The following is a 21,976-nucleotide window of genomic DNA, read 5'->3' as shown; positions in this document are numbered from 1 at the left end:
TGGGATAGGGTGGGTGCTGGATGCTCTTCAGAGGGTCAGTGCAGACTTGGTGGGCTAAATGGCATCTTTCATTACTGTAGGGATTCTACAATTCTATGAATATATTCACACAAGACTGTAAATGTTCTTACCAAAGCTTATTACATAAAATTTAAAAGAAACAAAGCTATTTATGTATAGGTTGTTTTTAATTGAAACAAGCTTCAATTTGTTTCTCAGGAATATCCTTTACACATCGTCAAAATCCAGAGAAATATCACCCTATCTCAACTCTTTATTAACTGACTCTTTCCAATTCTCCTTGGGCTGGTTTATTTCCAGTCCTGATGGCCTAAACCTCTTTTCAATTCTGACAACTTGAAAACTATGTACAAACTGTCACAGCTTGAAGACTTCTGAAACTAAAACCTTTTTGCTAGAGTGACTGTTCCTCTGAACTGAAAACTTGATTCTTATACTCAGAATGGAAACAGTCCATGCCAACCATGTTCCCAAACCAAACTAGTCCCACTTGTCTGCACTTGGCCCATATTCCTCCAAACCTTTCTTATTCATGAATTCATCCAAATTCTTTCAAACATTGTCACTGTACTTGCATCCACCACTTTACCTGGCAGTTCATTCCATGAATTAATCACTCCCTGTGTAAAAATGTTGTCTCTTATGTACTTTTTCTGCTCGGAGGAAACTGGTTTACTGAACTGAATTGCTGATTCTTCTAAACTGAAATCAAAACCTAAACCAGTGGCCTCCGGCTTGTTTTCCCTGTCTGTCATAAACTCAGAAGTATACATAACACTTAACACCACAGGTATACTGAATCACAAGCTGTCTCAGAAATAACGTATTTAGGTTGCTGTTTCAAGCACTTTCTGAACCCTTTAAATTAAAACTGTTACCTTCACAAAACCGAAACTAAAGTCCATTTGCCTCTATTTTTAAAAAATCCAAATTCCAAACTGATTATATATGCACACTTATTATTAAAGGAACTGCAGGCTAACACATCATATTGGCTTATGGTCACAACGCAATTTCAATGCCAGAAAAAATAATGCAGGATAGATGGCAGACTTTGCTAGGACATAACTCGGGACATTTTATTTAACCAGACAAACTGCAACAAGGTCAATCTGTTTTAATGGGAAAAATGGAAGTTAAGTTTGTTCTGAAAAACCAGAGAACTGCAAATACTGGAAATCAGAAATTGATGGAATAACTCAGCAGGTCAGGCAAAGAGAGGCAGAGATAGGTGTTCTGAAGAAGGGTCATTGGGCCCAAATTTTAACTTTGCTTTCTCTTGACAGAAGATGCCGATCTGCTGAATTTTTCCAGCAATTTCTAATTTTGTTTTAAATTTGTTATGCATCACTTTTATTCTTTAGGTTGATGAAAATACTAAGTACATTTAGTACCACTGCAATTTATATTCCCCAGCCCTACTTCTCTTCTAAAGATACCAGTTCTTCTTAGATTGCTGTTCCATTGGTGTTGGCAGCTGTCTAATACATCAGACTTGCAGCTGATTCGCATGTGCAAATTTTAGTAGAAGTGTTGAGTCCACTTAAAGGTGAAAGACCATCACTAACAAACCACATAACATTCTCAGCATCAGTGAACACAGGGAAACTTACTGATTTATTGGTAGCCCAGGACTCCTGTGGCCATGTTTACTACCTCTAATTGTTCTGATAATTTTAAGACACGACCCACTATCACTAGTTTCTATATATACAAAGAAGGACACCACTTTAACTAGGACAACACACAAATCCTAGGACAAGCAAAACAACAATGCGCACGAGAATTCTTAGAGGCATGGCATTCTAACCAGAACTCTAATAATAAACAATTGATTTAGATCCTATATACTTTCCCTTCCGAAAAAAAACAAAATGACATCACCCACCTTAAGAAACCAAGACCTATAAATAGAGAGGCAGGCCAGACCAACAGCGCTTCACCGGAGATTTTCACTGATGATGTTACCTAGTATGGTGACAAAATATCTGAAAACAAAACTTCAAGCTCAGTGAGCTAACTTACATAGTTATCATCAACCTAAGCTACAAAATTTTCTTTAAAAAAAATCACTAATTTTAAGTAATATCTGAACCTTAAACTGTTCCTCTCTCCACAGCTGATACTTCATTTGCTCAGCATTTCCAATATTTTTGCTTTTCATTTTAGATTTTCATCAAGCACATATAAATCTACCTTGGATGTGAATAGCTTAATGAGCACAACCAGATATAACATTTTAAAATCTTCCCACTCTCCATGACTCAGGATCACAGTTAGCAAGCAGAGAGACCTGCAATAAAATTTTATTCACACATTTTAATATATGGACTCCAATACTCTGCCTAAGAATTTAATTAACACCAGTACATAATACACATAACAGATTTAAAACAATCTATCCATTTCAATTCTAATCTTTGATTCCTATTTTTCCAATTAAGAATTTTGCTGTGAGTTAGAAACTTTGATTACAATATTTGGTTAAAATTTCACAAATTCAATGAATGGTGCATTCTGAGATTTCTGACCTTAGGTGAAAGTATTCTAATTTTACTGTGAAAATTAACCTTCACAAGACTTAAACATTTGTCATGTTTATTCTATCCCATTATCTTAAAGTACAACTTTGAATGAGTTCTTAATTGCAGTGATGTGCATTTTGCCAAAATGCTTGGGTCCACACTCCAATAAAAAAATTGTGCTATAAAATGTAGTTTTCGTAGGTAATTGTAAGTTTTAATAAACTGTTGTAAACAATGGAGGACAATGTTCAAACACATTATCAACCATCTGGGACACATACTTTAACTTCCTTCATAAATGCTCTTTACAAGTTTGTATTGCTCCAAATATGAAATTTTTTTCTCCTTAAAAGTCAAGATATAGTAACATTTTACATGTCTGAAACTGTTTATGAACTATCATCCTGGTAGCTGAAGGCTGCCTGGAAAAATAAATATTTCACCTAATCTTTAATGGAAGGTTTTCAATTTTCATTAGATTATCCTATGTATCTGTAAAATTGCAGGCCAATTGATTCTTCTTGCATTTATATTTGTGATATTAATTAAAACAAATGTTGTTCTGCACTGAATGATCAAATTTATTTTTTCAGCGTATATAGCTCAAAATTGGTTCCACCTTTACACCACTCTTCACTGTTGTGTTGCTTTGCAATTTTGTAGTGGGAAGGAGGCCATACATCACCTTCAGCTGAAAGGGCAGTAGGGGTACACAACTGCTCTGGACCAGCATCAGCAATTGCATAAAAAAAAACTGGTGAAGAATAGCTATTCAGTTCAGTACTTCCCATCCGCAACACACACTGTACTTCAAACTCAGCTGGCAAAGCTTAAAAAGTGCCTCTCACTGATATATGTCATGAAATTCACTCCTTGATCAATATAGTGTCCAGTGGAACTATCTGAGATGCCTTGGGTAGATTCACTGTCACCAATTCTTAACTTTGATATTAGTCTAAGTTATTGACAAATGTGGAAGGAAATCCTTTTGATTTCTTCAGCAGAAGATAGGGTCAATCTTGGTAAACAAAACAGATTCGTTACAGAGTACTTAATATCTAGTTACATTACATTTGTGTTAACATAATTGACAAGAAACCATCAGGCTGGACTTAAGAGTAACATTACTGTTAGCTAGGTGGTCTCAGCACTAGAACTTGCCTTGCAACTTAGAACAACTGGCACAAACACTGGTTAGCTCCTCCCAGGACATCCTTTGTACCCTGAGGTATGGAGACTCAGTTAACCCTTTTGGATACTAACAGTCTTATACAACATAGTCACCATGCTCTACTCTTGTTATCAAATTATTTATACAATTGTTTTGGGTAAGTAAAGTTGGCTTACCAAATAGTTTTAGCACTATCCCATCTTTCCTTCCCACCCTAAACCCCCCCCCCCCCAAAGTCTCTGACTTTACAAATGACTGATGACATGGTTGGGGCAGAAGTCTGCTGCAGTTCATTGCAAAACTAGAACTGTTAAACAAATTTTTGATCTCCTAAATGCCCTTTGCAGATGATGCTCTCTGCCATTCATGTTTCTGTTGAAAGTTGGTTCCTCTGGAAAGTTGGTTCCTTTAGTTTCTTCAAACCACGTCAGGAGAAAGTGATCTTTTTACATTGCAGTAAGGTTTCAACCTTCTTGCCAGTTCTGAAGAATTTGAATCGTTAACTCTGCTTTGTCTCCGTATTGATGCTCCCAGACCTGCTGAGTTTCTCCAGCAGTTACTGTTTTTCCATCTTGTCAGACTAACAGGCTTGATTTATGAGCAAGTACTGTTATCCCTATGAACTTTGCACTAGGATTGGCCTTACAACTTTGAATAACTGGTGCCAAAGTAGTTTCACAGCGCAATGATAGAAAATATTTCACCACATGGGATTGGAGGGTGGCGGGAGACAGTACCTGAAACAGTTTGCATACATCACAGATAAGCTCCGCCCATCACGATATGGAAGACGTCCTGGGCCGGAGCTCATCTTGTGATGTATGCAAACTGTTTCAGGTACTATCTTCTCCGTCACCGCTTCTGCGCTGAAATCTTTTATATCATTGTACTGTCAAACTACTTTTTCTATATGACATCTACAACAGACACCCCGTAAAAGCTTTTGTTTTGACACAGAATTACAGAACATGAGGTTATGATTCAACCTTTATCTAAGGCTTCAGGAAGGTAACAATACATGTTACCAAGTTTTCTGTTAACAAGGGAGAGAAAAAAATAAGAATAGAAAAAATAGACGATTGACATACGCCGTCGATTTAGTGGCGATAGGTCACCACACGATGGAGCCGTCAATTTCTGGCATTGACTGCAAAGTTGTCAACAAGACAAAAGAGATATTAACATGAGGCAGAGGGGAGAAAAACAAAACTGACTAGATATATTGTACCATCAGTCAGATGCAGCGGTAGCCACTCTCACGTCCTCTGGCACGAACCAGTAACCGTTAATCGTCTTCCTGGACAAACAACGGTTGCTGAACATTTAGATTAAATGCACACAGCAATATTCTTCATCCAATCCCAAACGGTAAACTGTTTACCTCCCACCGCCCCCACCCAACATATATTAAAAAACACAATCATGAAACATGACAACTTTACGATCAGCTCCTGCCATTTTGCAGCAACAGTAAAGCAACAACAAACTTTGAGTTATTCTCCGTCTCCAACACGAAAGCAAAATTTCATTAATATTGATCATTTCAGCAACTGAAATATATTCGCATAACGCATGTTAATAAAGGGTTACTTTAAATGTCAGTCAACTTTCCACAACAGGAACTGATCAGCACACGTATTTCCCCGTGCCTCTCAGTAGAGGTTAAGCTGCTTAATAAAGCTTTAAAATGATTTTTTTCCCCTCCAATTTCCAGTAAAATACAAGTTTCTTTTTCAGTCGGCTACACTTTTACAGTTTACTGTGAAATTCCCCAAAGGGCCAAATGCCCATGGACTGGAACATTAATTGGAAGGGTGGGAAAGAATAAATTACATCAAAGTGAGTGTTTCTCTTTAAAGTTCCGGCGGTTACAAAATTAACAAATTTCAGTTTGTCCCCGTCGTGATTTAGCTTCAAAACTGAATTATCGTCAAGAGGAATTTCACCCTGTGGTTACACCCGATACCTGTGGACGCTGGGTCAAGTTATAGCACCTTGTTGTCACTTACGCAATCAGTCAACATTCTGAAATGGAATAAACACAAGAGACGGCGGAAAACAGGTCAGCGTTTGGAAAGTGGGTCACCCATCTCCCGCACCCCGCACACACCCCCAACAACATCAGCTCCGAGGGAGGCTGCACAACAACAGACCGAGAGATGGACAGACAGCCACCTTTCCTGGACCAAGTCTAACGCACCTTCACATGATAACACAACACGGGGGACTTTTGGGGAACTTTGTGTGTGTGGCGGGGTGTGCTGGTGAGAAATGAAAGAGATTATGGACATCTCCCCGGCTACACGTCGTTTCAATGACTTCTCGGCAAACACAATTACACTTCCGGATCGTCTGTGATGACTCCACTTGGTCGAACTGAACTGTTGAATAATTTAGGGTCGAACCAGTCTGGCTTGTCACTGCTGATCAAAGTGAGGGGGCTTGCACCCACTGCGATCGCCAACCCCCTTCCTGATGCTTACCCCTCCTGTCGGCACTCCTACTATAATAACCAAAATGAGACAGGTTGTCACCCCCAGCCTCCTTGCCCATTGTGCAGCAGGGGATTTTTACCTGGCTTTCTTCCTGCTTTCTCCCCTCTTCAAGCTTCACGCCCTGCGAATGCTGCTAAGCCGTGGTGGCAACAATGAAGCGAACCGGGTCCATTTGAACAGAGAGAAAACAAAACAAAATGTCACTTCAGGCAAAACAACTGCATCGATTTCAGCCTGGCCTGCCCTGACGGTGTTTATTTCGAGGGATCCGCTCCTCAGTCGACTGCACGATGGCCCTCGCCCTCTCCCTCTCTCTATATGAGATGCATCCGTTCAACACCCACATCACTGCCCCGTCAGTTTCGTTTCTCACTCGGGTTTTTGATCCGAAACAACCAAGACTGCAATGAGAGACAGTCACCTGATCGGCTGAATCACTGGGCGGCCAGCTTGCTAAAGGCGAGTTAGGCTGTGCCAGGGTCATCTCGCAGGAGACTACGACCCCATCTTGCTAAAGGAAAACGCTAAGTGGCCTAAATAAAACACAGTTGCGAGGCAAAATAAGCCAAGTATTGCAGAAACGAATCAGAAATCGAAACTCCAATCATTGCAACATTGCATACTATAAGTTTTAGCTGTGAAAGCAGAAGAAAAGCAATACCAGAAAAAATGTACATTCAATATTAACCCGTATTATTGTATTCATAAGTTTGCATAATATTAAGGTCTCCTGTTACATTGCTGCTCCTTCTTATCTGTAACTTCTCGCCCGTAAGAAAATAGTTCATTTTAGCTCAGATTTGTCCATGGAATAAAAATGATAGGTAGACTTTTTTTCATAATCTTTTATGGCCTGCTTCAGTATATTTCCATTTAGTTAGGAAATATAATACATAGCAAATACATTTAAGTTAGGGCAGAAAATTAAGACTTTCAATGGTTGAACAATGTGTATTTTGAATTCCATATTCCCATGTACCCTTGATATCATTCACTTTAAAAATATTCAATGAATCGGCCTCTGATTTCTGAGGCAAAGTATTTCAAAGTTGCTCAACCCACTTTCCTAAAAGGGTGACCTCAAAATTTTAAACAGTGCCTCCCCATTTTGGACTCTGCTACAAAAGAAAACATTCTTTCGATGTCCACCTTATCAAAACCATTCAGGATTTTCAATCCACTTCAATTAAATCATCCCTCACTTTTCATAACTCAAGTGGAATTGAGCGCAGTCAATTCAACCTATCCTCATACCTGCAATGGGTGGGTTGTCTGATATCTCTGAGGAGAAAGTGAGGTCTGCAGATGCTGGAGATCAGAGCTGAAAATGTGTTGCTGGAAAAGCACAGCAGGTCAGGCAGCATCCAGGGAACAGGAGAATCGACGTTTCGAAACGTCGATTCTCCTGTTCCCTGGATGCTGCCTGACCTGCTGCGCTTTTCCAGCAACACATTTTCAGCTCGTGTCTGATATCTCCTCTGAATTGCTTCCGCTGTATTTCCATTTGGCTGGTGGGGTAGACAGACTAAGAGTTAGACAAATTGGATAAAAATGTAGGAAAATTCAAAGCCAATGAGGTTGATGAGGGCTACCAGGAAGATAATGCGCAAAAGGTTTTTAAGAAGGAGTTATGTATTGTTCTTAGGGCCAAGGGGAGCAAGCAGCAACAGGTTACTGAATTGAATAATCAGCTATGATCATATTCAGTGGCAGAGCAGGCTTGATGGATCAAATGGCCTACTCCTTCTATTTTCTATGTTTCAAAGTAAAGAGACCAATATTGTACACAGTACTCCTGATGTGGTCTCAATAATGCTTTGTGCGTGTGTCACCACAGTCTTACCAGACCATAGGGGTTGCTCTCTTATTACAGAAAAGCAACTGGTGGTGATTTAACCTGAGGGCCACAAGACCTCAGGTGAGGGAAGAGGTTGAGAAGAAGAGTCCTTCATGGGAACTTCAAACTGATGATGGGAATTGAACCCATGCTATTGGAATCACACTGCTCTGTAAACCAACAATCCAACCAACTGAGCTAAACCGATTCCCAATGCTTTGTACAGGAAAAGCATAACCTCTCTACTTTTATGTTTCATTCTTCTTTTAATAAAGGACAGCATTCCATTAGCCTTAATTATTTGCTGTACCTGCATAATAATGTTTAAAGACTTGTGCATTAGAGTACCTAGATTGCCCTGCAGTTTAGAATTTTACAAGTACTTTATATCATAGATTTGTGAAATGCCATCTAATTAGGCAGAGGTGGGAGAATGGGGTAGTTTTGGAGAATGCTTGAAAAAGGATGGTGTAACCCAGATGTAAAAATTAATTATGAAGTGAGGGCACTGTCTTTAGATTTACAGAAGGCTTCTGTTTGCCTTTCTTCTCACCAAATTATTCATTTTGCCAATCATCAGACTGTAAGTTTGAGCTAATGTTTGGGACCATTAGTTCCCATTCGGCATGAAGAATTTGTTGCAAATACTAGCAAATGTATTGAGTAGAATCACAAGTAGAACAATAAAGTGGTAATTAACAAAGTTTAACTCACAATCTGTTCTCACAAACACTGGTTCCAGCTCTGGTTGATTGTGGTGCTGTTTCCTACAGTGTTCTTGTTGACTATGGTCTATCTTTTCTTCTTTTGGTTGTGCATTAGGGTCAGAAGACACTTGTTATGGACATTTTTAATAAATCAGTTCAGACTTGTCAATGACATACCTTGGACACAGATAGGGATGCTACCACTGCACCATAAGAGCACCATAGAGTCATAGAGATGTACAACACGGAAAGAGTCCATGCCGACTAGATATCCCAACCCAATCTTGTCCCATCTGCCAGCACCTGGCCCATACCCCTCCAAACCCCTCCTATTCATATAGCCATCCAGATGCTTTTTAAATGTTGCAATTGTACCAGCCTCCACCACTTCCTTTGGCAGCTCATTCCATACATGTACCACCCTCAGCGTGAAAAAGTTGCCCCGTAGGTCTCTTTTTGTATCTTTCTCCTCTCACCTAAACCTATGCCTTCTCGTTCTGGACTCCCCCACCCCAGGGAAAAGACTTTGTCTATTTATCCAATCCATGCCCCTCATGATTTTGTAAACCTCTATAAAGTCACCCCTCAGCCTCCGACGCTCGAGGGAAAACAGCCCTAGCCTATTCAGCCTCTCCCTATAGCTCAAATCTCCAACCCTGGCAACATCCTTGTAAATCTTTTCTGAACCCTTTCAAGTTTCACAACATCTTTCCGATAGGAAGACTAGAATTGCATTCAATATACAAACAATGGCCTAACCAGTGTCCTGTGTAGCCGTAACATGACCTCCCAACTCCTGTACTCAATAATTTAAACAAAAACCATGAGCTTGCGATTAAGGGGCTTATGCTCAAACAATTGATCTGACGAGGCAAATGAGACTTTTTTTGGGTCTAGCCTTGTGCTATTGATTAGTTTATCCTCGAGAAAGGTGAAGCCTCATTTTAGCCAACCTGATTAGTCTACCAGTATTCCGTTATATTGTAAACTTGTTTGTCCCCTATTCTTGACATTTTAAGCAGGAAACCCTTTAAGCAACATAATGAACACTTCTTCATTTTTACTAATGTCTTATTATGGAGCTCAGCAGCTGGCAAATGCTTCTCCAAGCTTCCAATCAGCTTAAGGTTAAACTATTCCCTGGCCCAAGCTTGTACAACAGCTTAAGTTTTCTTTCCACTATCTTCCATACATTAAAAATTTATATGGACTAATTGTTCAAAAAGTATGCTTACTTTCTCACGAAATTCTGAATACGTATTTCCATACTGAGTTTCTATACCATGATACCCTGGTCCATACCAAAACTTCTACTGTAAACTGACTGTGAAGTCTGCTGCATTACACGTGCCATTTTATTTTATTTTTTTACCCTCTCTATGTGGCTGAGAAAAACCATATCCAATGTTTGACTTTGCTCATACATTGCACCATATGACTCTTAACTGTTGTGAGACAAGGGTCAACTCAATCTCAGGAAACTCAATAATTCAAAGTTTGTGAGAAGATTTGTAGCTCGGGTGCTGGTTGTTGTGGTTCTGTTCGCCGAGCTGGGAATTTGTGTTGCAGACGTTTTGTCCCCTGTCTATGAGCCATTCTCAGTGCTTGGGAGCCTTCTGTGAAGCGCTTCTGTGATCTTTCCTCCGGCATTTGTAGTGGTTTGAATCTGCCGCTTCCGGTTGTCAGTTCCAGCTGTCCGTTGCAGTGGCCGGTATATTGGGTCCAGGTCGATGTGCTTATTGATTGAATCTGTGGATGAGTGCCATGCCTCTAGGAATCCCTGGCTGTTTTCTGTTTGGCTTGTCCTATAATAAGTAGTGTTGTCCCAATCGAATTCATCTTGCTTGTCATTTGCGTGTGTGGCTACTAGGGATAGCTGGTCGTGTCGTTTCGTGGCTAGTTGGTGTTCATGGATGTGGATCGTTAGCTGTCTTCCTGTTTGTCCTATGTAGTGTTTTGTGCAGTCCTTGCACGGGATTTTGTACACTATATTGGTTTTGATCATGCTGGGTATCGGGTCCTTTGTTCTGGTGAGTTGTTGTCTGAGAGTGGCTGTTGGTTTGTGTGCTGTTATGAGTTCTAGTGGTCGCAGTAGTCTGGCTGTCAGTTCGGAAATGCTCTTGATATATGGTAGTGTGGCTAGTCCTTTGGGTTGCGGCATGTTCTCGTTCCGTTGTCTTTCCCTTAGGCATCTGTTGATGAAATTGCGCGGGTATCCGTTTTTGGCAAATACATTGTATAGGTGTTCTTCTTCCTCTTTTTGCAGTTCTGGTGTACTGCAGTGTGTTGTGGCCCTTTTGAATAGTGTCTTGATGCAACTTCTTTTGTGTGTGTTGGGGTGGTTGCTTTCGTAGTTCAGGACTTGGTCTGTGTGTGTGGCTTTCCTGTATACTTTTGTGGTGAATTCTCCGTTAAGTGTTCTCTGTACCATCATGTCTAGGAATGGGAGTTGGTTGTCCTTTTCTTCCTCTCTAGTGAATCGGATTACTGTGAGTGTGGCGTTGATGATCCGGCGTGTGTTCTCTATTTCTGCGTTTTTAATGATTACAAAAGTGTCATCCACATATCTGACCCAGAGTTCGGGTTGAATTTGCAGTAAGACTGTTTGTTCTAATCTTTGCATTACCGCTTCTGCTATGAGTCCCGAGATCGGTGAGCCCATCGGTGTGCCGTTGATTTGTTCATATATTTGGTTGTTGAATGTGAAGTGTGTTGTGAGGCACAGGTCCAGTAGTTTGAGTGTGCAGTCTTTGTTGATAGGTTCAACATCCTGTTGTCTGTTCTGTATGTCCAGCAGGTTGGCTATTGTTTCTCTGGCTAGAAAGCAACCACCCCAACACACACAAAAGAAGTTGCATCAAGACACTATTCAAAAGGGCCACAACACACTGCAGTACACCAGAACTGCAAAAAGAGGAAGAACACCTATACAATGTATTCACCAAAAACGGATACCCGCGCAATTTCATCAACAGATGCCTAAGGGAAAGACAACGGAATGAGGACATGCCACAACTCAAAGGACTAGCCACACTACCATATATCAAGAGCATTTCCGAACTGACAGCCAGACTACTGCGACCACTAGGACTCAAAACAGCACACAAACCAACAGCCACTCTCAAACAACAACTCACCAGAACGAAGGACCCGATACCCAGCATGAGCAAAACCAATGTAGTGTACAAAGTCCCGTGCAAGGACTGCACAAAACACTATATAGGACAAACAGGAAGACAGCTAACGATCTGCATCCATGAACACCAACTAGCCACGAAACGACACGACCAGCTATCCTTCGTCGCCACACACGCAGATGACAAGCAACATGAATTCGACTGGGACAACACTACTATTATAGGACAAGCCAAACAGAGAACAGCCAGGGAATTCCTAGAGGCATGGCACTCATCCACAGATTCAATCAATAAGCACATCGATCTGGACCCAATATACCGACTGCAACGGACAGCTGGAACTGACAACCGGAAGCGGCAGATTCAAACCATTACAAATGCCGGAGGAAAGATCACAGAAGTGCTTCACAGGAGGCTCTCAAGCACTGAGGATGTCACCTAGACAGGGGACGAAACATCTGCAACACAAATTCCCAGCTCGGCGAACAGAACCACAACAAACTCAATAACTAACACAGTAGTAAGCCACCTCAGAGAATCTTGTCACTGAGGGATCACCTTGATGAATCACCAGATTATTATCAAAACACACATCATATCCTGTCATCAAGCATAACGCAGATCAAACACAGTGGTAAGTAGTAGTACGGGTGGATTTTTTGACGAATTAAAAATACAGTCACATCCTAATTGCTGACTATGCAGAGTGTACTTGTAAAGTCTGGAAATGGGTTTTAATATAAATTCCCCAATTATCAATGTCCTGGGGGTTATCATGACCAGAAACTAACTGGACTAGTCATACTAACGCAATGAGTCCTGCAGGTGCTATCTCACCTCCTGACACCTTTAAAAGACAGAAGTCAGGAGTGTGATGGAACACTTCCCACTTGCCTGGATGAGGGCAATTCCATCAATACTCAAGAAGCTTGAAACCAGCCTGAATAAATTTGATTTGGTACCACATACACTACCTCCAACAAGGACACTCAGTAGCAGCAGTATATTGCCACCTATAAGATGCACTGCAGAAATTCACCAAGGTTCTTTTGACAACACCTTCCAAACCCACGACCATTTAGCAGTACAAGCACAGTAGTTACATGGGAACACCAACACCTCCAACTTCCTCTCAAGACCACTCACCATCCCGACTTGGAAAGATATGGCCATTCTTTCAGTGTCGCTGGTTCAATATCCTGGAATTCCCTCCCTAATACTGTTGAGGGTCTACCTACAGCATATGGATCATAACGATTCAAGGAGGCAGCTCACCACCACCTTCTTAAGGCCAACTAGGTTTGGGCATTAAATGATGGGTAATGTCCACATTCCATGAAAGATTTAAAAGAAAATGTTAAACAAATGATAGTTTTATGCATTGTGTTAAAAGGTAAGAATATGGACATGAGTATTAAGTGTAGGCATGATGAAGATATATATTCAGCTAAGAGAGTCTCTTATGTGACAGCTGCACCTATTTTTCAAGTTCACAGCAGAGAGTTTCTTCTGTTGGCTTCTTCCATTACCTTATTGCACCTGCGGCCCTTCATTCTCTGCAGGCTCTGTAAAGATGTCACTTTGCAAGACAAATTATTGCAACATCATGAAACAACAAGACATACACATCTTCCATATTCGATATTGAAGTCAACCACATTATCAAATGTTTTTAATAGTAGTGAGGACCTGCACCTCAGATTGGTGCCTGGCCTTTTGAAAATTCTCACAAGCAATGGATAGATTGAGATCACACATATCATCATATGCAGTTTTGGTCTCTTTACCTAAAAAATATACTTGACATAGAGGGAGTGCAGTGCAGGTTCACCAGACTGATTCCTGGGAATGGCAGGTTTGTTTTTTTGAGACGAGACTGGCTGATTAGGCCTGAACTCACTGGAGATTGTAAGAACGAGAAGGGATTGCAATGAAACATATAACATTCTTACAGGGCTAGACAGACTGGATACAGGGATGCTGTCTCCCTGGCTGGGAGGTGAGAAAAGAGGTTGGTGGGGGTGAGTCGTGTCCAGACAAAGGGTCACAGTTTCAGAATATAGGGCAAGCCATATCAGACAGATGGTCAGAAATGTCTTTACTCAGAGGACGGTGAACTTATGGAATTCTCTGCCATAGCATGTTGTCAAGCCCAAGTCTTTGAATGTGTTTAAGATATAGTTTTTTTTAAGACTAAATGCATAAGGGAAGTGTGGAGAGGGCAGGAGTATGTCATTGAGATTGAGAATCAGCTATAGTCATGTTAAAAGACAGAATGGCCTACTCTTGTTCTTATTTTCTATGTTCCTACAACTCAAAGGATAATGTAAATGCCCGAGCATCCACCATGAACCTTCCTTTCATGATCAAATTTGGGATAATCTAGATTACATTAAAACAAAATCATAGAAGGAAAGGCTTTTAAGAGTTTTGTAAAACCATACAGTGTAACTTTGGTGGGAGAGCCATAAAAGCCCTCAAAAAAAAAGTGTAAGCAAAGTTAATGCCATTTTCGTTATGTTTCTGTAATCCTCCCACTGAAGCTCCAGTAGATGGGAAGTAAACTGACTCCATAGTCAAAAGGAGATGCATTTTCTGATACAGATATTCACATATTAGGTTCCAATCCCACACTCAGGGACACTGAATTATGGCTACAACACTGACAAAATCCATTAGTATCAGGCATTATACCAACCTGTACTCAACAACATAGCAAACCTATATGACCTGAACTCCCTGGCAAGAAAAAGCCTGATGATGGGCTTTTGCCCGAAATGTCGATTCTCATGCTCCCCTGATGTTGCCTGACCCGTTGTGCTTTTCCAGCACCACACTCTCAATTCTAATCTCCAGCATCTGCAGTCCTCAGTTTCTCCCAAGGAAAAACCATAAGTCTGACACATCATGTAAAGGATGATATGATTACATACAAGCTTCAGTTTTTAATTACTTTATAAATTGTTACTTTTTTGTGAAAACCTGTAAATTCCAGTATAAATGCAAAGATAACAAAATAAAGTCACATGCAATGTCTCTGCCAGTTTATTGTTATATTTAACAAATCAGGCACATAACTAATAATCAGGTATCATTGTTTCACACTGGGAACATATACTTGGCAAACAATTATAAATTACAAAGACTTAAATAGATAAGGAGAGGAACATTGCAGGAGAGGAATAAAATTAAAGTCAAGCTGTCATCTATCATTTCTTTACATTCATATTCTAGGATACTGTGTGTATGATACAGAATTAAGAACTTGGGAGTTAGGCACAATGCACAGACAAACAAAAATGGTAAATACTCAGCAACCATTTGTAGAAAGACACAGAATTAAGGCTTGAGGTTAATGTTTTTGTATCAGAAAAAAATACAGTAAAATAGCTTATATCTCATCAGGACTAGATAGCTTCCTGATTCTTCCTTTCAAATTTAATGTTAAAATTCATATAAGCCCAGCTAAAAATGGGGAAAATTCATCATTTTAACTGACTAGTCAATAGAAGATAGACATTTAAGAAAAAGGGACAGCTTAACATATTCTGTTTTCATGTAGGAAGGGAAGCTGGCCTACCAGAAACTGTAGTTGAATCAAACTTCACAGTTAAAAAAATGTGACAGATAAATGTAAATGTTTAAAATATGGAGGAAAAGAACAAACAAGAGAACTAAGTATATATCTGCTTTAAAGAAAACCACAGGGCCTTATGACCTCCATGCATAACACTAGATTCACAACTTCCGGACGCCTCCGTGTCTGCGCATGTGTCAACCTCCCGGCTGGAACAATAGCGACGCAGACGGTGTGCGCGATGACGCTTGACGTCGGCCTGCGTCAGTCCGTTGAAGAGCCGCCAATAGCGAGCCAGCGACGGGCGAGCGCCGGCCAATTGGCGCGCGGGCTCTGTTAAATGGGTTAAAGTGCGGTGGATTTGAATTTAAACGGCCATAGGAGCTGAGGGAAACGGGCGGTGAGTCGGGTGGAGAGAGAGGGGGGTTACGTAGGGCTGCTGTGACTTTGGGATTAAGGGGGGGGGGTGAAAGAAAAACCAAGTGGAAGAGAAGGGCTTGGGGCTGGAAGAGCTCCCCACCCCGCGTCGGTTTACGTTCTTGACCGTTTGTCGGGTGAGTTCTGTCCGCTCTTTTCTCTCTCCCGTGGCTTTGGGGGCCTGGTGATGCCTTCTCCAGTTGTGCTCCTGTTCCTCCCTGTATCTCAGGGACTGGGGGGGGGGAGAGCTGGCAATAATAATCAACAATAATCAACAATAATCAACATCATCATCATTCACCTCCCTCCTTCAACAGGCCCTAACTTGTCTGTCAGGGTCAAACTGGGGTGTGGTAAGGTGCCGAGATCGCCCCTGTCTTCTCTCTTTTCCCTCCCCCCCTCTCCAGTATAACTCCCTTCGCTGGGATGTTTCCGAGCAGCAGCATCTGATTTTGGTGGCTATCGATTGCAGGGTATTTGGAATGCATTAAATATTTCAGTAGTCTTTCAAATCCTTAATGGCTTAAGAGTGAGTCCGCCCCATACCCTCCGCGCCCCCCCCCCCCCCCCCCATGGTAAATAATTGCCAATCACATCCGAGGTATTCATGGGTGCTGAGATAATTTCACTTGTCTTGTTCTTTGAACTGAAGTTTATGATAGTGTTACGTTGTGGGATGTAATCTCCTATTTTTTTTAGGCATGAGTTAATTTACTCATGCGGGGAATTCGTTTCTTTTGAGCTTTGTTGCCATTCATCCAGTAGACACTAGTCTTACTCTTGTGGCTTTGTACGAGAACCGTTCGGTTAATTACAAGATGGATTGACAAATAGCACTCTGTCTCTCATCCACTTGTGTGGAGATTGGAATGACAAATGCCTGGGAGCAAAAATCAGGTTTTGCTGGAAAAACTCCGCAGGTCTGGCAGGATCTGTAGAGCGAAAGCAGAGTTAACGTTTCAGGTTCCAGTGACCTTTCTTAGGAGTTCTGTGTTTAATGATGCTGTTGCTGGCTGATCCAGAATAAGCACAGACCAACTGGATTAGTAGGGGTAGAGTATGCTTATCGCCATAATGAAACGTGGCTGCTACCACGCCATTAACTTGTGCAAAGTGGTCCTGTCCAGTGGATTTTTTTTTGATACTAGTAGTTTTTGCTTTATTTTCTTCAAGCCCATGCAATAAAATGCAGAAGGTGTCACTATAAAGCCCTGAACCATTTTATTCCAAATGTTTTCTATTTTGTTCCATCTCAACACCCCTATAGAATTGCTCTTGATGGGCAATCCTGTTCATGGATGTGAAGAGTGAGAAAATGTACAGGGTGGAAATGCTGATTGCATTAACTGTTAATGTGAGTAAACAAATCTCTCAAATTTGGATTCTGTTCCAGAGTGAGTGTATTCCTGCCCAAAAATAATTGTTTTTGCTGCTTCAATGGGAAGGATGCACAGTGGGTTTTCATATGACCTAATTCTCTGGGAAACTGTACATACTAGCTACTGCTGTCCGTACAATAACTTTTTAACTTCTACTTGCAGGATTTTTGATTGCAAATGGAGAAAAAGGTTGCGAGCCAAAGAGGACATGCTGGAAAGGTATATTTGTTGTCAATTGATGTGCTAACAATTGGTTATGAAGCTGGTGAAATATTGAATAACTACTTGGGCATTAAGAAACAGGCTTTTTGATCCAACTTGTACATGCTAACCAGATATCTCCCTAAGAAATAGGAGTAGGCCACTTGGCCCTTGAAACTCTGCCATTCAATAACATCATCGCTGATCTCCGTGTGGCCTCAGCTCCACTTATCCATCCTTTCACCAGAGCCCTTAATTTTTTGAACAGTGTAGGAATTATCTAAGCTTAAAAACATCCTCATTGAGGATGCCTCAACTATGTCACTGGATATGGAATTCCACAGATTCTTGACCGTCTGGGTGAAGAAGTTCTTTCTCAATTGCTCCTAATTCTGAGGCTATGCTGTCTTGTCGCAGTTCCACCCACCAGTGGAAACATCCTCTACTTCTATCTTATCTGTTCCCTTACTAATTTCATATGTTTCTATAAGGTTTCCCCTTGCCTCATTCTTCTAAATTCCAATTAATATAATCCCAGTTTACTCAGTCTGTCCTCACAAGCCAACTGCCTCACTCTGGAATCAGTGATCCACCTCTGCACCCCCTCAAGTGCTTGTACATACTTTCTCAAGTAAGGAGACCAAAACTGCATGCAGTACTCCAGGTGTGGCCTTACCAGCATCCTATACACTACAATGTAATCTCCCTGCTTTTAACGAGGGACAAAATTCCATTTGCTGCCTTATTTACCTGTTGCACCTGCAGGTCAACCTTCTGTGATTCATGCATCCAGGTCCTTCTGCACAGCAGCATGCTTCAATTTTTTACCATTTAAGTAATAGTCCTTTTTACTGTTACTGCTTAACAAAATGGATGCCTTCACATTTATTAACACTGTACTCCATCTGTCAGACCTTTGCCCCAACTCTTAAACTATCTATGTCCTTATACAAAGTTTCAGTCCTCTACAAACTTTGCTTTACCTCTCATTTTAGTGTCATCTGCAAACTTTGACACACTACACATGATCTCCAACTCCAAACCATGTACATACGTTGTGAATAATTGCGGTCCCACGCAGATCCCTGAGGCATACCAGAGAACCACTGCTAACCAGAGAACACTTATTTATCCCCACTCTTGGCTTCCTGTTAGCTAACCAATCCTCTATCCATGCTGATAAATTACTTGTAATGCCATGCATCTTTATTTTGTGCAACATCCTTTTGTTCTGCTTGCCAAATGCCTTTTGGATATCTTGATTCACCATATCTCCTGGGTCATTGTTGACCACCATGCTCATAATGTCTTCATAGATTTCCAGTAGATTAGTGAACCATGACCTAATTTCATGAGCCCATGCTATGTCTGCCCAAAGATACAATTTCTATCTAGATGTCTTGCTATTTTTTCCTTGATGATAGATTCAAGCATTTTCCTCACTACAGAAGTTAAACTAATCAGTCTATAATTCCCCATCTTTTGTTTACCTTTATTTTATTAAACAGTGACATTAAATTTGCTGTTTTCCAATCTGTTGGAACTGCCCCAGAAACCAGTGAATTAATGGAAATTACCAAGTGCATTTGCTGCTTTTGCCATTTCTTTCAGTACCTTGAGATGCATTCTATCAGGGCCAGGAGACTTGTCTACCTTTAGCTCCATTAGTTTGCCCAACACAACCTCTTTTTTGTGATTGACTGTTTCCATGTCCTCACCTACCTTTGTCTCTTTGACAATTACTGGTATATTATTCATGCCCTCCACTGGGAGGACTGACACAAGATATTTGTTCAATACCTTGGCCACTTCCTCATCTTATTAAATCACCCTTTTCATCCTGTAAAGGAGCAGTGTTTACCTTGGCCTCTCTCTTTCATTTTATATATTTACAGAAACTTTTGCTCTGTCTTGATATTCTGACCTAGTTGACTCTCATAATCTATGTTGCATTTCTTTACAGCATTTTTTGTGTGGCTTTTTATTGACCTTTAACGTTTTCCCAATCTTCCAGTTTCCTGTTGATTTTTGTCACTTGGTCTGTCTTCTCTTTTAATTTGATGGCCTCCCTTATTTATTCTGGCACCCATGGCAGATTTCCCTTTTCCTACAGTCCTTGCTTTTCACTGATACTACTTCTGCTGAGCACTTTGAAAAATTGCTCTGGAAGTCCTCCATTGCTTGTCAACTGTCCCACCATAAAACTTGCACTTCCAACCTATTTTAGATCCCTGTTAAATCTTTCTCCCCCAACACTAAACCTATGCCCTCAAGTTTTGGACTCCCTAGGAGACAGTGAGGTCTGCAAATGCTGGAGATCAGTTAAGTATGTTGCTGGAAAAGCACAGCAGGTCAGGCAGCATTCAAGGAGCAGGCAAATTGACATTTTGGGCTGGAGCCCTTCATCAGAAATGAGGCTGGGAGCCTTGGGGGTGGAGAGATAAATGGGAGGGTGGGGTGGGACTGGGGAGAAAGTAGCTGAGTGCAGTAGGTGGAGGGAAAGGGTGATAGATCAGAGGAGGGTGGAGCGGATGGGTGGGGAGGATTGACAGGTGGGACAGGTCATAAGGGTGGTACTGAGCTGGAAGGTTGGAACTGGAGTAAGGTAGGTGGAGGGGAAATGAGGAAACTGGTCAAGTCCACATTGATGCCCTGGGGTTGAAGCGTCCCGAGGTGGAAGATAAAGCGTTCTTCCTCCAGGTAGTGAGGGAGTGGCGGTGGAGGAAGCCCAGCACCTGCATGTCCTTGGCAGAGTGGGAGGGGGAGTTGAAATGTTTGACCACTGGGTGGTGGGGTTGTTTGGTGTGAGTGTCCCGGAGAGGTCCCTAAATCACTGTGCGAGAAGGTGTCCAGTCTCCCCAATGTAGAGGAGACCGCATCAGGAGCAACAGATACAATAAATGACATTGGTGGAAGTGCAGGTGAAACTTTGGAGGTGGAAGGCTCCTTTGGAGCCTTGGATGGAGGTGAGGGAGAAGGTGTGAGCGCAGGTTTTGCAATGCCTATGGTAGCAGGGGAAGGTGCCAGGAGGGGACGGTAGGTTGTTAGGGGGTGTGGACCTGACCAGGTAGTTGCAGAGGGAATGGTCTTTGCTGGGGTCCATTTGTAGATAACATGTCCATGGATGATGTGACTTATGGTTGGTGGCTTGGAAGGTTCTGACCTTGTTGCAATTGGAGGGTGGGCCAATGTCCTGTACAGCTACAACATGATGTCCAAACTCCATACTCTATGCACTGACCAATGAATGGTTTTTATAAACTGACATTTTCCTAGCTGCCATCAGTTCTGAGGAAGGATCACCAGACCCAAATGTTAACTGATTTTGTTTTAGATGCTGACAGACCTGCTGAACCTTTCCAGCAACTTCTGCTTTTGTGCTATCTTTAACACCATGTCTACCTGTGACTTGATTTTCAAGGAACTATGAACCTGCACTCCAAGGTTTCCTTTTTTGTGTTTTGGCAACACTCCCCAGGATCTTGTCAGTAAATGTAGAAGTACAGCCCTGATTTGCTCTATCAAAATGTAGCACCTCCCACTTTCTAGATTTTTTTTTTCCCCATCTGCTGCTCCTTGGCCCATCTGACTGCGGTCATATTTATTGAGGCAACCTCCTTTGCTGTTCACTATGTCACCAATTTTGGTATAGTCTGCAAACTTTTTAACCATTCCTCCTATATTCCATCCAAATATTAATATAAAATGACAAAAAGCAGTGGACCCAGCACAGCTTGGGAAAAAATGGTCAGTAATACAAAACCTGAATGTTTCTGAAAAGTTGGTGCACCATCTCGGGCAATACATTTAACAATGAGTCCATTTGTCAACCAATCCTCTCCTACAACACAAATTTGGATTGATGGTTGAAGTTTCTGGGTTTATTACGCTCCAGACGTGATACCCCAGATTATTAAGCTATTGGTTGAGGAGGAATGAAGTGACTCCCCTTCCTCATTACTTCCAACTCACTGTCTTCCCCATCAAAATGCAACAAGTGTACACAACTTTAGAAGTGTGAAGCATCTTAAAGAGAATTTATAAAAGGACAGATGTGTTGGTCTTTGAATTTTGTGAAGTTGTGGCAGTTAATTTGGGTGATACTAATAACACATTTGATAAATGAACAATTGATTTTGAGGTTTGGGCTTGTAAGTTAGCTGGAAGACCTTTGTTCTGCTTAAAGTAAATCTTAGCAGTACTTATACACTTAATGGCAAGATCCTAGGGAGTGTTGCTGAACAAAGACCTTGGATTACACGTTCATAGCTCCTTGAAAATGGAGTTGCAGGTAGATAGGATAGTGAAGAAGGCATTTGGTATGCTTTCCTTTATTGGTCAGAGTATTGACTACAGGAGTTGGGAGGTCATGTTGCGGCTGTACAGGACATTGGTTAGGCCACTATTGGAATATTGCGTGCAACTCTGGTCTCCTTCCTCACAATATGGGACATGTGCTGGCAAGATGGACGAGATTGGTTTGGGATATCTGGTTGGCATGGATGAGTT

General features: G+C 41.4%; 2 protein-coding genes across 3 annotated transcripts in view; one reads left to right on the top strand and one right to left on the bottom strand.

Moving 5' to 3' along the window:
* LOC122560031 (NFX1-type zinc finger-containing protein 1) overlaps window positions 1–6,621 on the bottom strand; it is a 60,673-nt gene extending 54,052 nt beyond the window's left edge. The window contains exon 1 of one of the 2 annotated variants that reach the window (XM_043710199.2): window positions 6,292–6,621. Coding sequence is in view for 1 of the 2 variants with exons in the window: in XM_043710197.2 (XP_043566132.2) it covers window positions 5,918–6,008 (91 nt within the window). In the remaining variant the exon portion in view is untranslated. Of the gene's footprint in view, window positions 1–5,917; window positions 6,263–6,291 lie in introns of those variants that run through there. The other variant, XM_043710197.2, reaches the window with a different exon arrangement.
* A 9,296-nt stretch (window positions 6,622–15,917) lies between these two features.
* aurka (aurora kinase A) overlaps window positions 15,918–21,976 on the top strand; it is a 31,006-nt gene continuing 24,947 nt past the window's right edge. Inside the window, exons 1-2 of the mRNA XM_043710203.2 lie at window positions 15,918–16,024; window positions 17,429–17,485. Coding sequence (XP_043566138.1) covers window positions 17,444–17,485 — 42 coding nt within the window. The 5' untranslated portion in view covers window positions 15,918–16,024; window positions 17,429–17,443. The remainder of the gene's footprint in view (window positions 16,025–17,428; window positions 17,486–21,976) is intronic.

The sequence above is a fragment of the Chiloscyllium plagiosum genome, unplaced genomic scaffold, assembly GCF_037043375.1.
Source record: "Chiloscyllium plagiosum isolate Xiang-an unplaced genomic scaffold, Cpla_swu_hap1 HiC_scaffold_15, whole genome shotgun sequence".
In the NCBI taxonomy this organism is placed as follows: domain Eukaryota; kingdom Metazoa; phylum Chordata; class Chondrichthyes; order Orectolobiformes; family Hemiscylliidae; genus Chiloscyllium; species Chiloscyllium plagiosum.
Note: the sequence above shows the minus strand (reverse complement) of the source record. Positions and strands in the feature narration are given on the sequence as shown.